We start from the raw sequence: 16,338 nt of genomic DNA, 5'->3' as shown, positions 1-16,338 counted from the left end.
CCTCACCACACTGCGCATCTCGGCCTCCTGCTCCCTCACCACACTGCGCATCTCGGCCTCCTGCTCCCTCACCACACTGCGCATCTCGGCCTCCTGCTCCCTCACCACACTGCGCATCTCGGCCTCCTGCTCCCTCACCACACTGCGCATCTCGGCCTCCTGCTCCCTCACCACACTGCGCATCTCGGCCTCCTGCTCCCTCACCACACTGCGCATCTCGGCCTCCTGCTCCCTCACCACACTGCGCATCTCGGCCTCCTGCTCCCTCACCACACTGCGCATCTCTGCCTCCTGCTCCCTCACCACACTGCGCATCTCTGCCTCCTGCTCCCTCACCACACTGCGCATCTCTGCCTCCTGCTCCCTCACCACACTGCGCATCTCTGCCTCCTGCTCCCTCACCACACTGCGCATCTCTGCCTCCTGCTCCCTCACCACACTGCGCATCTCTGCCTCCTGCTCCCTCACCACACTGCGCATCTCTGCCTCCTGCTCCCTCACCACACTGCGCATCTCTGCCTCCTGCTCCCTCACCACACTGCGCATCTCTGCCTCCTGCTCCCTCACCACACTGCGCATCTCTGCCTCCTGCTCCCTCACCACACTGCGCATCTCTGCCTCCTGCTCCCTCACCACACTGCGCATCTCTGCCTCCTGCTCCCTCACCACACTGCGCATCTCTGCCTCCTGCTCCCTCACCACACTGCGCATCTCTGCCTCCTGCTCCCTCACCACACTGCGCATCTCTGCCTCCTGCTCCTTCACCACACTGCGCATCTCTGCCTCCTGCTCCATCACCACACTGCGCATCTCTGCCTCCTGCTCCATCACCACACTGCGCATCTCTGCCTCCTGCTCCATCACCACACTGCACATCTATGCCTCCTGCTCCCTCATCACACTGCACATCTCTGCACCCTGCTCCCTTACCACACTGCATCTCTCTGCCCCCTGCTCCCTCACCACACTGCATATCTCTGCCTCCTGCTCTATCATCACACTGCACATCTTTGTAAATTAAAATGTTCCATCGGTATGTTCAGCAATGCACTATGTAATTTCAGCAAGGAAGACACAACCCAGCAAGACTCACAGTGCTTCACACTCCCCCCCCCCCCCCAAAATCTGGAGTCCGTGCAACTTACCTTGTTGCTATATCCTTGTTTTTTGTGCTTTGCTCCAAGAGCATAGAGAACCAGAATAAACTCGTGAGGACAGTCTGCAAAATACTCAGTACACGTCACTGGGGACTCATGGATATCCATGGAATAGGGATTCTCGAAGACTGGAAAGCTGCCAGACAAGAACAAAAACCTCCCATATCATCAGAGGCTCAGGCTACTGCTGCCCCACTTCCTCATGCTTTACACTGAAGCTGTTTCTCGTTACACTACAGCTCTATGTTCAGACTGAAGGTTGTGTATAATCACATTAGTACCCACCAGAAGCTGAGCATAGAGCGCTGATTTAGGAACAGTCAGATGCATCTATCTGTAGCAGTGAAGGGCTCATTAGGAGACATCTCTCTTTGTATTAGAAGTCATCTATCTTTAGTGGTGAAGCTTTACATGAAATGTTACATATCCCTGCAGCATGGTGTACATCTTCAGGGTTGTCATGGTAACTAACATTACACAATACAGGCTTATTGTCACTAGTATCAGTGTCAAGCAATTAACGTTATTATGTAAATAGGCGAGTAAATGACTACAACCTCGGGCTGCAATGCTCCACTTATACTGACAATTACCACAATCTTTGCACTGCCCCAGCATGTTCTTATTCTGTTTTTCTAGGTCAATAGTCTGGTTACAGAGTCACTTATAACCCTGTCACCTCCAGCAGGAACTGTGTCACAAACACTGCAATACAAGAGTGACACATGCAATACTATACAAAAAGGAAACAGAGTAACAGACTGCAATACAAAAGCAAGACACTACACTGCAACACCAGAGCAACACTAACACTGCAACCCGACACTACACTGCAACACGAGAGCGACACTAACACTGCAACCCGACACTAACACTGCAACACGAGAGCGACACTAACACTGCAACGCGACACTACACTGCAACACGAGAGCGACACTAACACTGCAACCCGACACTACACTGCAACACCAGAGCGACACTAACACTGCAACACGACACTACACTGCAACACCAGAGCGACACTAACACTGCAACCCGACACTAACACTGCAACACCAGAACGACACTAACACTGCAACCCGACACTAACACTGCAACACCAGAACGACAATAACACTGCAACGCGACACTACACTGCAACACCAGAGCGACACTAACACTGCAACCCGACAATACAACACAACACTAACACTGCAACACCAGAACGACACTACACTGCAACCCGACAATACAACACGACACCAGAACGACACTACACTGCAACCCGACACTACACTGCAACCCGACACTACACTGCAACCCGACACTACACTGCAACCCGACACTACACTGCAACCCGACACTACACTGCAACCCGACACTACACTGCAACCCGACACTACACTGCAACCCGACACTACACTGCAACCCGACACTACACTGCAACCCGACACTACACTGCAACCCGACACTACACTGCAACCCGACACTACACTGCAACCCGACACTACACTGCAACACGACACTACACTGCAACACGACACTACACTGCAACACGACACTACACTGCAACACGAGACTACACTGCAACACGAGAGCAACACTACACTGCAACCCGACACTACACTGCAACACCAGAGTGACACTAACACTGCAACGCGACACTACACTGCAACGCGACACTACACTGCAACACCAGAGCAACACTAACACTGCAACGCGGCGCTGCACTGCAACACGAGAGCAACACTAACACTGCAACCCGACAATACAACACGACACTAACACTGCAACACGACACTAACACTGCAACACGACACTAACACTGCAACACGACACTAACACTGCAACACCAGAACGACACTAACACTGCAACACGAGAGCAACACTAACACTGCAACCCGACACTACACTGCAACACCAGAGCGACACTAACACTGCAACGCGACACTACACTGCAACACCAGAGCAACACTAACACTGCAACGCGGCGCTGCACTGCAACATGAGAGCAACACTAACACTGCAACACAACACTACAGCACCAGAGCGACACTACCACTGCAACACGACACTACACTGCAACACCAGAGCGACACTAACACTGCAACTCGACACTAGACTGTAACACGAGAGCGACACTACCACTGCAACACGACACTACACTGCAATGCGGCACGACACTGCAACACCAGAGCGACACTACCACTGCAACACCAGAGAGCGACACTACACTGCAACACAAGAGAGTGACAGGAACACTGCAACACAAGAGAGTGACAGGAACACTGCAACACAAGAGAGTGACAGGAACACTGCAACACAAGAGAGTGACAGGAACACTGCAATACAAGAGAGTGACAGGAACACTGCAACACAAGAGACTGACAGGAACACTGCAACACAAGAGACTGACAGGAACACTGCAACACAAGAGACTGACAGGAACACTGCAACACAAGAGAGTGTCACAAATACTGAAACATGAGAGAAGGACACAAACACTGCAACACAATGGAGTGACACTGTAATAGAAGAGCAGGATAAAAACACTGCAATGCAAGAGAGCTACACAAACACAATAGTGACATAAATACTGCAACACAATAGAGTGACACAAACATTGCAATAAGCAAGTGGCACAAACCCTGTAATACAAGGGTGACAGGAACATCACAAGACAATGAAATGACACAAACACAGCAATATGAGAGCGGGACAATAACACTGAAATACCACAGCTCGACACAAACACTGCAATGCAAGAGAGTAAAACAAACACTACAAGATGGAGATACCAATAGTGCAATATTAGGTGGTCACACGCAGTCAATTAAGAGGAAGAGAGGCAGGGGCTCCGCAATGGAGGAAAGCATCCCATTCTTAAATGTAACTATAACGGGAAGTATATTATAGGGGACAACCGAAAGGGCAAATACTGTATCAGCTCCGCACAGCTAGCTCCTAAAGCGACACTTTCTAGCCCAGTAGTTGTCCACCTGCATTAGGCAATGACACTCTTACTGCACACAAGTAATGGCACACGAGGACCCTAAGAGGAAGTCCCTTACTTGCTTTGGGTAAGATCCACCACGATAAAGTCCCTCTCCATCAGCACCGCCACAGCATACGGCTCCTGGAATTCTAGGTGAGAAAACATTGAGAATCCAAAGTAAATCACACCAAAGCAATCGGTTAGGAAGAAAAGAATGAGTACAATTATGGCTGGAGGGTGAAGCCGCTATATGCCACCCGGTATGGTCATCCAAGTATCACAAGGGGGTATTTCATCCAACTGGGCTCTGGATGACTGCGTGTGGGCTATAATCATCTGTCTGCCAGATCTCAGAGCATCAGGGCTTCCTTTGGCATCTCCAGCAGAGAAGGCACATAAAGCGATGGCTGTCAGTCACTAGTCGGGGGGCGGCGGGGGGGATCTGGACTTCTGGACTCATTAGGCAGAATAGAGGTGAAAATAAAGAGCACTCTTCACTACTCTCCCGAGTACACTGTTCTGCTTCCAGTATCCCGCTGTTTTCAGGTCAGCATATGATAGGCGACACCTTGTCCATAATAAAGGGATTTTACACTAACGTATTTATAGCTTAATGGGTTTTAAATAAAAAATCTTGACACTTTCTAATATTCACCTTGGTTTGTTCTCCTCTCCTGTTCTTGATCTCATGACTGCTAGAGATATTGCGCTTGCTCTGGGGTTACCCAAGTAACCTCAACTGTCTTAAGGGTGACTACCCACTACAGTTTTTTTTTCACTGCAAAATTCGCAGCTTTTTTTTTCTGCAGGGGTCTATGGGATTTGTAATGTTAAAATCACGATTTCATGGTAAATTGCGATTTTGCGCGATCACAATTTTAACATTACAAGTCCCATACACCCCCGCAGAAAAAAAATGGCTGCGAATTTCGCAGCGCAAAAAAAACAAAAAAAACTGTAGTGGGTAGTCACCCTAACTCTGCAAGAACAACCTGCCATATGACCATATGAAACAAGTAAAGGCCACATTACAGGAATACTTTGGAAAGTCTGCGGCAGATACCATGGAAACCCCAGAGCAAGCGTATCGGAGCGGATTTACTACTGATAATGTGCCAGTTTGGTGTAAATAGCCTCAGAAAACTGTTGCACATGCTTTGCATCATGTTTATGATGAATTTTATAGACACCTTTAGACATTTGTACATTTTTTAATGAAAAATTCACATTTTGCATCAACATAAATATTCAGATCCTTTGGTAGAACACTTGAAATTTGGCTCTGGGGGCTTCCCATTTCTCTTGATCATCTTTGAGATGTTTCTACACCTTGATTGGAGTCACCTGTGGTATATTCAGTTGATTAGACAATTTTAAAAAGACATGCCACTGTCCATATGGGGTCTCACAGCTCACAATGCAAAATCAGGGCCAAACCCAAGCCATGAGGAATAAAGATCTGCTTGTAGGGCTCAGAGACAGGATTGTGTGGAGGCAGAGATCTAGAGAAGGCTATCAAAACGTTCTGCTGCACTGACAGTTCCGAATAGCACAGCGGCCTCCATAATTCTTAAATGGAAGTTGTTGGGAACAACATGAGACTTCCTAGAGTTGGTCAATCCACTAAAGTAAGTTGTTAGGGAAGAAGGGCCTTGGTAAGAGAGGGGACCAAAACCTAATGGTCGCTCCGGCTGAGCTCCAAAGATCTTACATGCAGATGGGAGAAACCTCCATAAGGTTAGTGATCACTGCAGCCCTCACTAATCATGGCTTCATAGCAGAGTGGCCGGAAAGAAGCCGCCTCTCTGTAAAAGACACATGAAGGCTGCCTGGAAATTGCCAAAAAGCACCCAAAGGACTGTCAGACTGTAAGAAACAAGATTCTCTGGTCTGACGGAACCAAGATTAAATTTTTTTGGTCTCAATTTTAAAGATTATGTCTGGAGGAAATCAGGAACCGCTCATCACCTGCCCAATACCATCCCAACAGTGAGGCCTGGTGGTGGCAGCATCATGATGTGGGGTGTTTTTCAGCATCTTGGACAGAGTCTGGTCAGGCTTGATGGAAAGCTGAATGCGGCAAAGTACAGAGATATTCTTAGTGAAAACCTGATCCAGAGCGCGAGAAACCTCAGACTGGGAGAAGGTTCACCTTCCAATGACGCTAAGCACACATGATAATATGAGTGATTTAGGGACAACTCTGCTAATTTCCTCGAGTGGCCCAACCAGAGACCGACTTGAACTCAATAAACAACTCTGGAGAGACCTGAAAATGGCTGTCCACAGACGGCCCCCATCCAACCTGATAGAGCTTGAGAGGATTTGCAGAGAAGAATGGCAGAAAATCCCCAAATCCAAGTGTGCAAACCTTGTGGCATCATACCTGAGAAGACTGGAGGCTGGAATCGCTGCCAAAGGGGCTTCAACTTAGTACTGAGTACAGGGTGTGAATACTTAGGTCAATGCAGAATGTTAGCTTTTCATGAAAAGAAAAACAAAAACATTCCATTCTGTTTTCTTGTTATTATGGGAAATGGAATACAGGATGATGCGGAAATCTTGTTTTTTTTAAATTTTATCTAACATTACAAAATATTAATAAAGTTAAAGTGTGTGTGTGTAATGTATATTTGTTTTAGTATGGCGTGATGTTTACCTACTGGAGACGCGCATTCGCTTCTCAGCTCTACGTTGTCGAGCTGAGGATTCGGCCTAAACTGTTCGCCGTCCACGGCTTGGTCTTCCAAGTTTTGGGGACATGGCAAGAGTTAAACTGGTAAGCACTATTCTTTATATGCACTTGATGTGAACGTTGTTTAGCAATGCTTGACTGGTCACGCAAAGAGGTTAAAGTGCGGTGCAAGAAAAAGCCTGGAAGCTTTTTTATATTCGATACACACATTTTTTCTGTCTTGCACCAAAATGTTGATGCAAATCTGTTATAATACTAAATCAACTAATCGGTTATATAAAAGTAGACTAGACAATGTAAAGATGTGTCAGATATATCATTTATGCACACGGCCAGGTCGGATTAGGACTGCGAAATCTCAGCGGAATCAGAACCTGTGCCTCAGCGGTGACCCTCGCGTACCTGTGCAATGTCTTCTTCTCTGTGCTGCGGATGTGCCGGCTGGCGCACCGCCGCACATGCGCAGTGCAGAGAACGAAGCGTTGGCGATGATATGGATCCACGCGATTTCAAAATAGACATTTCGGAATCGCAGCGGGATGGGCGGCTTCCAATGTCTGCAATGGAAGCAGTCTGTGCAAGGCCTGCACTAGAATAGGACATGCTACGATGTGTCGTCCCCCCCCCCCCCCCCCCCTCCAGACTGGAAAAATCGCAGTTGATTTCCGCTGTTGTAGTGTTTCACTATTAAACATTATTGGTAAACCTGCCCCCATGTCTACGTGGCTGCAGCAGTTAAAAAAATAAACAGATCGTTATTTCGATGTGACTTTTTTTTGTTCATACTGCATTTAGAATCTATTAAAAAGGGGTTGTGCCAGAATTACAAGTTTTTCCCCATCCAAAGGGATACCTTTCGACCCCCAGAGAACCGGAGAACAGAGGCCCGCCCCCCGCAGTGAGAAGGAAAATGAGTGTAGCCTCATTATGAGCATATTTGCTGTGCACTGCGTATTCTATACATATGAAAAATACATGTGTAATACGCGGGGAACATAGGCCCGTGTTAGCCCTAATACAGATTAAATATGATCTTAAATAGGACTTGTCTTTAGCACAAATTTGAGGCATCATGCATACTGAATGCAGACCATAAACACATCTTCCGAATTACAAGGGCCGCATCAGGTTTAGCAGGGGATTCTTTTCTTACCGTTTGGATAAGGTGTCTCACAAAGTGTTAAAAAGTCCACAATGGGATGGTCCATCTCCAGCACAGTGATCGCCTTGCCATGCATGATGGTCAGGCTTGGTCTCCTGCTGTCGTAGGACAATCCGCCGGAGAAGATGATGAACGGTTCACTAGAAGAACAGGTGAAACAAACAGTGTAAAGGAAACCTGCAGCACAACCCAGTGAACCTGCAAACCCAGCCGAGTATATAGGGTCATGTTGGTGCTTGTGTGGGTCATGCTGTGTCTAACATATGGTTTCTGTTGAGGGAGCCCGGCAACAATCTCATCTCTATGGATGATGGACCTTCGCTCAAATTTGCTACAGATTATACAGATTAGATTTCAACTTGTCCAATTCTATTGATTAGGAACATTTTATAGTACAGGTTGGGCCAGAGAAACATAGGTCCAAAAGTCCTCTAGCAATTAGAGTCAGCAACTACGTATTTTGCGGTGGAAGTAAATGAAAGGACTACCACTTCTACCAAAGAGTTGGGTGCTGAGATCGGAGGTAGGCTACTTTTCTGTGGCCCAATCTGTAGTATTCCAATCATCTGGCATGCTCTTGGCAGTCCAAATTCTGTACTACTGGATGCCATATACTGATGACAGATGTGATCTCCAGTGATACTTCTGTTGTCACATTCATGCCTGAAAATGCTGTCACTGACAGCTTCACACAGACATGGCAGCAAACGCCACGGAGACCCCGGTGATAATGACAGAGTTCAGCAGCGCCAGATTATCAAGTCATTTTCTTGTGACATGAGAACTATATTTGCCGATGGCAGATTAGCAGGTGTTCTGGCACACTGGATGATGGATTATGGGAATTTTCCTTTGGTATAATTATTTTAGTGTGTCATTATGGTCTACACTGCTGGAGGACAATGTATTGATTTGTTTATTCGTTTGCCCATTTTCTACTTCTCCGATGCTCCTGTGACATCACTGCCTCGCTCTTCTTGGCCCCTTTCCATGCACAGAGACGTCTCCGGCATTCGCTTTCAGGGCGTCTCTTCTCAGTAATAAAATTCTTCTTTTATGTCACAGTTTGCGGATACTTCACATAAGCACCGGCTCAGCCTGCGCCCACTGTCTATAAACCATAGCAGCTGAGGGCCCAGATAAGGCAGCGCCATAAAGTGTCTTCTGATCTGTAGAAGTTACAGTATATTCTAGAGTATTTACAACCCATGGGCACAGAAAACAGTGAGGTGTATAATCAGTGACTGATGAATGGCTTTAGAACTATGCTGTATATTAATCATACATCCTCATCTCAGTTACCTGTACACAACCCCAACCCTCAGCCCCCTTATGTGGAGTGTAATGTATACATTATGTAGTACAAGTATCTGGAGCGATGCAGAAAGGAACCCCAACTGATACATTAATCTAGTGCCATATATCATGATGACACTGCCATATATTGTAAACTGGCCGGCACTATATATTCTATTTCAAGCTTTTGGCACTCAACATTAAAAGGTTCTTTTTATATTTTAAGACAGAGAAGCTTGAGGTATCAGGAAGATTGTTCATAGCAAGTTGTTTCGCTCTGGCGGCACAAACGTACTGATGTTGGCACTTTTAAAGCCATCACTATATCCTCATATGTCAGAAAATATATATGTATACAAGTGCACTGCTATACATTGTATACTGGTTGCTACTATATTTGATGAGGTCACAGCTGTACATTGCATACTGACAGGTACTGTATACTGTATTATAAGGACACAGCTGTATATTGTATACTGGTTGGCACTATATATTATAAGGATACTGCTTTATATTATATACTGGTTGGTGCTTTATGTTGCATCGACACTAATGTATATTGTATACTAGTTGGTATTATATACTATAAGGACCCTGCTTTATATAGTATATTGGTTGGCACTATATGCTATAAGAACACAGCTGTATATTGTATACTAGTTAGTACTATATGCTATAAGGACACTGCTTTATATAGTATACTGGATGGTACTATATACTATAAGGACACAGCTGCATATTGTATACTAGCTGGTACTATAAGGATACTGCTTTATATTATATCCTGGCTGGTACTTTATGTTGCATCGACACCAGTGTATATCGTATACTGGTTGGTACTATATACTATAAGAACACTGCTTTATATAGTATACTGGTTGGTACTATATGGACACTGATGTATACTCACAGGACAGTGCTGTATTTTGTATACTGGCTGATACTATATATTATAAGGGCACAGCTTTATATATTGGTTAGTACTATATATTATAAGGATACTGCTGTATACTGTATACTCGCAGGTACTTTATATTATATAGACAGTGCTGTATATTGTATACTGGCTGGTACCATACTGTATGGAAATTTGTATTTTGTATAGCAATGCTCTATATATTGTATGGACAATACTATCACTATGAGCTTTGGTGTCACCTCTGATTAGCGGATCACTAGTTGGATGAGAGTACAGTAAAGCTATGCTGTGGTTCTAACTAGCTGGATTAGTATCTGTCATACTAGTAGGCTTGGTGTAATCTGCGTCTAGTTCAGTGCATATGATGATTAGCTGGTTTTGGGCGCAGTGTGCCTGGCAGGCGGAGGTGAAGCAGCTTCTGAAGAGCTCAGACAGATGGAAAAGCTTTTCACAACAAAGGGTTTTCTGGTATTGAAAAAAGGCTTCAGTGCGTTTGATCCTTCTGAGCGAAGACGAGGCGTGAGGCCCATTTTAGCTCTTTTGAAGTGCGCTACAAATACTACACAGTGCGGCCACTTCACCTCGTCAATGATGGAAAACATTCACTTTAAGGAACCAAGATGTGAAAGCCACAGGTCAGAGCTGGGCCCAACACATGAATACATCAGAGCCAAAGCAAGAAAGGCGTTAAAAATAATCTTTCTTATGTAACCGGTGACTGACAAGCTGAGCTGTGTATGCAGCCACCATGGGTACTGCCAGCACTGACTATATGCTACAGGTCACGGCCAATCACAAGTGCTCGACCCGATGCAGAAAGATCACTCATTTAAAAGGAGCACATACTTTGGCAACCAAGTGTTTTATTGCAGCAACACAAATGTTAAAAAATATCTCCTATCTGATGTATGCAGACCATGCCCCAGCGCAGCCGAGCCGCAGCCTTACCTGTTTTTACATGTCCTGTATTCCACTTTTAATATGGGTTTACATGATTCATGTTTCCTTCCATCTCTTTGACTTTTCCCTATGGAACAACAGACACATTTCATAATGCCTGGTACTCAACAACTTTCAACATGCCCTGACAGTATATTGGGAGTTGTAGTTTTGCAACAGCTAGGCAGCCACAAGTTGGGAGAGAACGGGTTTAGGGTCTAGAGCCATGGTGACATCTTACCATGGGGAATGGTGACTTGGAAGGGTTTAGCTGGGTTCTTTAAGTTCCACACAGTGAGACTGCCATCTGAATGGCTGCACATGAACTGCCGTCCTTCATGGTGCCAGCCTATAGAGTGAATCGCCTATAAATGAAAACACATTGATATCACGTCCAGGATACATATCACGCAGGATACACATATGTGGTTCAGTTACTGTAACTACTCTCCTGCTAGGTGTTTTTATGCCAAGGCATGTCTGCATATCTGTGTATATTAGTCATATAATATGCTTTTAAAACAGGAAGGAAGAAAGGGCGCGAGAGAGGGGAAAGGAAGGGCGCGAGAGAGGGGAAAGGAAGGGCGCGAGAGAGGGGAAAGGAAGGGCGCGAGAGAGGGGAAAGGAAGGGCGCGAGAGAGGGGAAAGGAAGGGCGCGAGAGAGGGGAAAGGAAGGGCGCGAGAGAGGGGAAAGGAAGGGCGCGAGAGAAGGGAAAGGAAGGGCGCGAGAGAAGGGAAAGGAAGGGCGCGAGAGAAGGGAAAGGAAGGGCGCGAGAGAAGGGAAAGGAAGGGCGAGAGAGAAGGGAAAGGAAGGGCGAGAGAGAAGGGAAAGGAAGGGCGAGAGAGAAGGGAAAGGAAGGGCGAGAGAGAAGGGAAAGGAAGGGCGAGAGAGAAGGGAAAGGAAGGGCGAGAGAGAAGGGAAAGGAAGGGCGAGAGAGAAGGGAAAGGAAGGGCGAGAGAGAAGGGAAAGGAAGGGCGAGAGAGAAGGGAAAGGAAGGGCGAGAGAGAAGGGAAAGGAAGGGCGAGAGAGAAGGGAAAGGAAGGGCGAGAGAGAAGGGAAAGGAAGGGCGAGAGAGAAGGGAAAGGAAGGGCGAGAGAGAAGGGAAAGGAAGGGCGAGAGAGAAGGGAAAGGAAGGGCGAGAGAGAAGGGAAAGGAAGGGCGAGAGAGAAGGGAAAGGAAGGGCGAGAGAGAAGGGAAAGGAAGGGCGAGAGAGAAGGGAAAGGAAGGGCGAGAGAGAAGGGAAAGGAAGGGCGAGAGAGAAGGGAAAGGAAGGGCGAGAGAGAAGGGAAAGGAAGGGCGAGAGAGAAGGGAAAGGAAGGGCGAGAGAGAAGGGAAAGGAAGGGCGAGAGAGAAGGGAAAGGAAGGGCGAGAGAGAAGGGAAAGGAAGGGCGAGAGAGAAGGGAAAGGAAGGGCGAGAGAGAAGGGAAAGGAAGGGCGAGAGAGAAGGGAAAGGAAGGGCGAGAGAGAAGGGAAAGGAAGGGCGAGAGAGAAGGGAAAGAAAGGGCGAGAGAGAAGGGAAAGAAAGGGCGAGAGAGAAGGGAAAGAAAGGGCGAGAGAGAAAGGAAAGAAAGGGCGAGAGAGAAGGGAAAGGAAGGGCGAGAGAGAAGGGAAAGGAAGGGCGAGAGAGAAGGGAAAGGAAGGGCGAGAGAGAAGGGAAAGGAAGGGCGAGAGAGAAGGGAAAGGAAGGGCGAGAGAGAAGGGAAGGAAGGGCGAGAGAGAAAGGAGGAAGGGCGAGAGAGAAGGGAAGGAAGGGCGAGAGAGAAAGGAGGAAGGGCGAGAGAGAAAGGAGGAAGGGCGAGAGAGAAAGGAGGAAGGGCGAGAGAGAAAGGAGGAAGGGCGAGAGAGAAAGGAGGAAGGGCGAGAGAGAAGGGAAGGAAGGAGAGAGGTAAAAGTATAAATAAAATTATAAAAAATAAATCACAAGTATAAAGATCAAAAAACACCCCTGCTCCCCCCAAAAAATCTTGCATACATCTCTGAACCTAAATGCACTAAATTTTAGACATCCTGAGTGACATGAACATGTTCTGCATATGCGTAGGTGCTTGCACTTTATATGTTACTTTATACATACAATAACACCAATTTTTGCTTGTTCTACCCAAGTTCTATCTACTGGAGGATTCTTGTCATGTACAGGGGCTGTGGTTGAAGTAAAGGGAAGGAGATACATGTATAACTATAGTCTTTGTTTATAGTACTATAGCGATGTTATGCGTTACACAATGTAAATACATATTTGGCATCGCCATGCATTAGAGGATTACAGTTTTTGAGGTCAAAATGATTTATTAAACAAACTATCAGAAAAAAAAAATTATGAAAAAATAAGAACACCCGTTTCATAAAAAAAAATAAATAAATAAAAAAAATTTAAAATTGGGGGCCGATCGAAAAATAAAAAAAGTCAGTAGGAGAGTCACAGGTTGCACTGAGTGACACTTACCTCGTCATAATAGAATCGGACATCGGCTCTTTTAGATCTCAGGTCCCACAGTACAATTGTGCCGCTTTCATAACCTATGAGCAACTGGAAAAGAAACACGCCGATCACTGACAACAACGCACTGTAGCAAACAAACCCCAGGGCAGTGGTGACTCCAGGATTCATGGACGCCCATGGTGCAGATCCACTGTGCAGACAATGTGCTCCCTTACATTCTCCCAGCTGAGGGATTGTTACAATTGTATCCAGTCTAGGAAATCCTCTGTGAAGTAAACACCTCAGCAGCACAAATCTTTTCCCTGTGCTGACAGTTTATTCCAATGTATCAGTCTGGAGTCCAGGGTGTTTACTTCACAGAAGATTGTCTACACTGGATAGAATTGTAACAATCCCTCAGTTGTGAGAAGGCTTGGGTCGTCTACCTACAGATTTTAAACCTCTAGATGTAAACATGATTTCAATTTGTTGGCAGCAAGTTGAACTCTTGAAAATGAAGAGGAATTGAAGCACAAAGGTTGGAATCTATGAATTGCTTTGCACCAGTTTTCTAGCAATAAAGAAAAACTAATTTTAGTGCATACTGTATTGGTGCAAAAATTTGTTATTTTTCGATTTAAAGCTGTTCTTGACAACTTTCAAAACAAGGGCAGCGGTCAGCGGAGGGGCGGGGCGTTCCATGCCTTGATAGATTTACTGTAATGTAGGCCAGAAATTTATATAAATTATAGCAAAAAAACTATGGCTGGCATGAATTTAACTTTCTGGCGCACAGGCTCTCATCGGTGTCCTCCACAGGTGTAATTGGCTCCCTCATTTGGCAGTATGGCAGCCTGCATGCTGAGGTTGGTGCACATGTTTGCCCTCCTGTGTCAGAAAGTATATGACACTTTTCAGTGATTTGTTTTTTTATATTTCCCTTTCTGTAATACATTTATAATAATGTAGGGACTCACAAAACGCGAGGGGGCTTGACGATTGGCTTGTGAGCTCAAGTATTTTGGACAAAATCCAACTAATACCTCACATTTATTACGTATTATTCACATGCAGTGCGGCTTTAAACACCGGGGGAACCAAGGGTGACAGTACCAATGTGGTTCTCTTTTGAAGGTGCAGGGCAGCCCGATGAACTATTATGGCGTCATTAATAGGTTGCTTGTTTGCATGGTGCACGACATGTATCAGGATGGTCTGACACTTTGTATGTACTCTGTGCAGGAGTATACACCAAGCAGCCACCCCCCTCTATATAGGCGGTTGTGTGAGTGGCTGTCTCATTGGTGTTCTGCACAGGTGTGATTGGCACATGTTTGCCCTCCTGTGTAAATAAGTATATGGCTGTTTTCAGTGATTGTTTGTTTTTATATTTACCTTTCTGTAATACATTCTGGCACTAAGAAAGCCAAAGAGAGACAATGGCCTCTCATAACTAAGGAGCATTTTACTTTAGCATACTTTAGATTAAGACTGGACCGGCCCTTTAGTAAAGTTGCTTCGCTATCCGGCATGAAGCACAGTGCTAATTCTACACAGTCAGTTCAGAAGATTTTGAGATGCATTTGGCTTGGTAAACCCTTTGTATAGAAGTTGTACATAACAGCAAAATGTCAGTTACCTGACATTTTGATGGGTAATCTCTGTTTTACTCTAGTCCATAAATAACCCAGCACAGTGTCAGTCATCTGGACATGGGTAGAGCACAGCTAAATCAGCACAGTGTCAGTCATCTGGACATGGGTAGAGCACAGCTAACTCAGCACAGTGTCAGTCATCTGGACATGGGTAGAGCACAGCTAACTCAGCACAGCATCAGTCATCTGGACAAGAATAGAGCAGAGCTAACCCAGCACAGTGTCAGTCATCTGGGAATGGGTAGAGCAGAGCTAACCCAGCACAGTGTCAGTCATCTGAATAAGGGTAGAGCAGAGCTAACCCAGCACAGTTTCAGTCATCTGGGAATGGGTAGAGCAGAGCTAACCCGCACAGTGTCAGTCATCTGGACAAGAATAGAGCAGAGCTAACCCAGCACAGTGTCAGTCATCTGGGAATGGGTAGAGCAGAGCTAACCCAGCACAGTTTCAGTCATCTGGGAATGGGTAGAGCAGAGCTAACCCAGCACAGTGTCAGTCATCTGAACAAGGGTAGAGCAGAGCTAACCCAGCACAGTGTCAGTCATCTGGGAATGGGTAGAGCAGAGCTAACCCGCACAGTGTCAGTCATCTGGACAAGAATAGAGCAGAGCTAACCCGCACAGTGTCAGTCATCTGGAGATGGGTAGAGCAGAGCTAACCCAGCACAGTGTCAGTCATCTGGAGATGGGTAGAGCAGAGCTAACCCAGCACAGTGTCAGTCATCTGGGAATGGGTAGAGCAGAGCTAACCCAGCGCAGTGTCAGTCATCTGGACAAAGGTAGAGCAGAGCTAACCCGCACAGTGTCAGTCATCTGGACATGGGTAGAGCAGAGCTAACCCAGCACAGTGTCAGTCATCTGGGAATGGGTAGAGCAGAGCTAACCCGCACAGTGTCAGTCATCTGGACAAAGGTAGAGCAGAGCTAACCCGGCACAGTGTTAGTCACCTGGAAAAGGGTAGAGCAGAGCTAACCCAGCACAGCGTCAGTCATCTGGACATGGGTAGAGCAGAGATAACCCAGCACAGTGTCAGTCATCTGGACATGGGTAGAGCAGAGATAACCCAGCACAGCGTCAGTCATCTGGACATAGGTAGAGCAGAGATAACCAAGCACAGTG

At 46.2% G+C, this 16,338-nt stretch overlaps 1 protein-coding gene across 3 annotated transcripts in view; it reads right to left on the bottom strand.

Moving 5' to 3' along the window:
- Positions 1-16,338, bottom strand: part of STXBP5L (syntaxin binding protein 5L) — a 208,141-nt gene that overhangs the window by 83,855 nt on the left and 107,948 nt on the right. For all 3 annotated transcript variants that reach the window (XM_066599260.1, XM_066599261.1, XM_066599262.1), the window contains 6 exons: positions 13,590-13,673; positions 11,384-11,507; positions 11,152-11,230; positions 7,980-8,128; positions 4,208-4,280; positions 1,146-1,293 (listed from right to left, as the gene is read on the bottom strand). In XM_066599260.1, the coding sequence (XP_066455357.1) occupies positions 1,146-1,293; positions 4,208-4,280; positions 7,980-8,128; positions 11,152-11,230; positions 11,384-11,507; positions 13,590-13,673 (657 nt within the window). The remainder of the gene's footprint in view (positions 1-1,145; positions 1,294-4,207; positions 4,281-7,979; positions 8,129-11,151; positions 11,231-11,383; positions 11,508-13,589; positions 13,674-16,338) is intronic.

The sequence above is a fragment of the Eleutherodactylus coqui genome, chromosome 4 (assembly GCF_035609145.1).
Source record: "Eleutherodactylus coqui strain aEleCoq1 chromosome 4, aEleCoq1.hap1, whole genome shotgun sequence".
NCBI lineage: Eukaryota > Metazoa > Chordata > Amphibia > Anura > Eleutherodactylidae > Eleutherodactylus > Eleutherodactylus coqui.
Note: the sequence above shows the minus strand (reverse complement) of the source record. Positions and strands in the feature narration are given on the sequence as shown.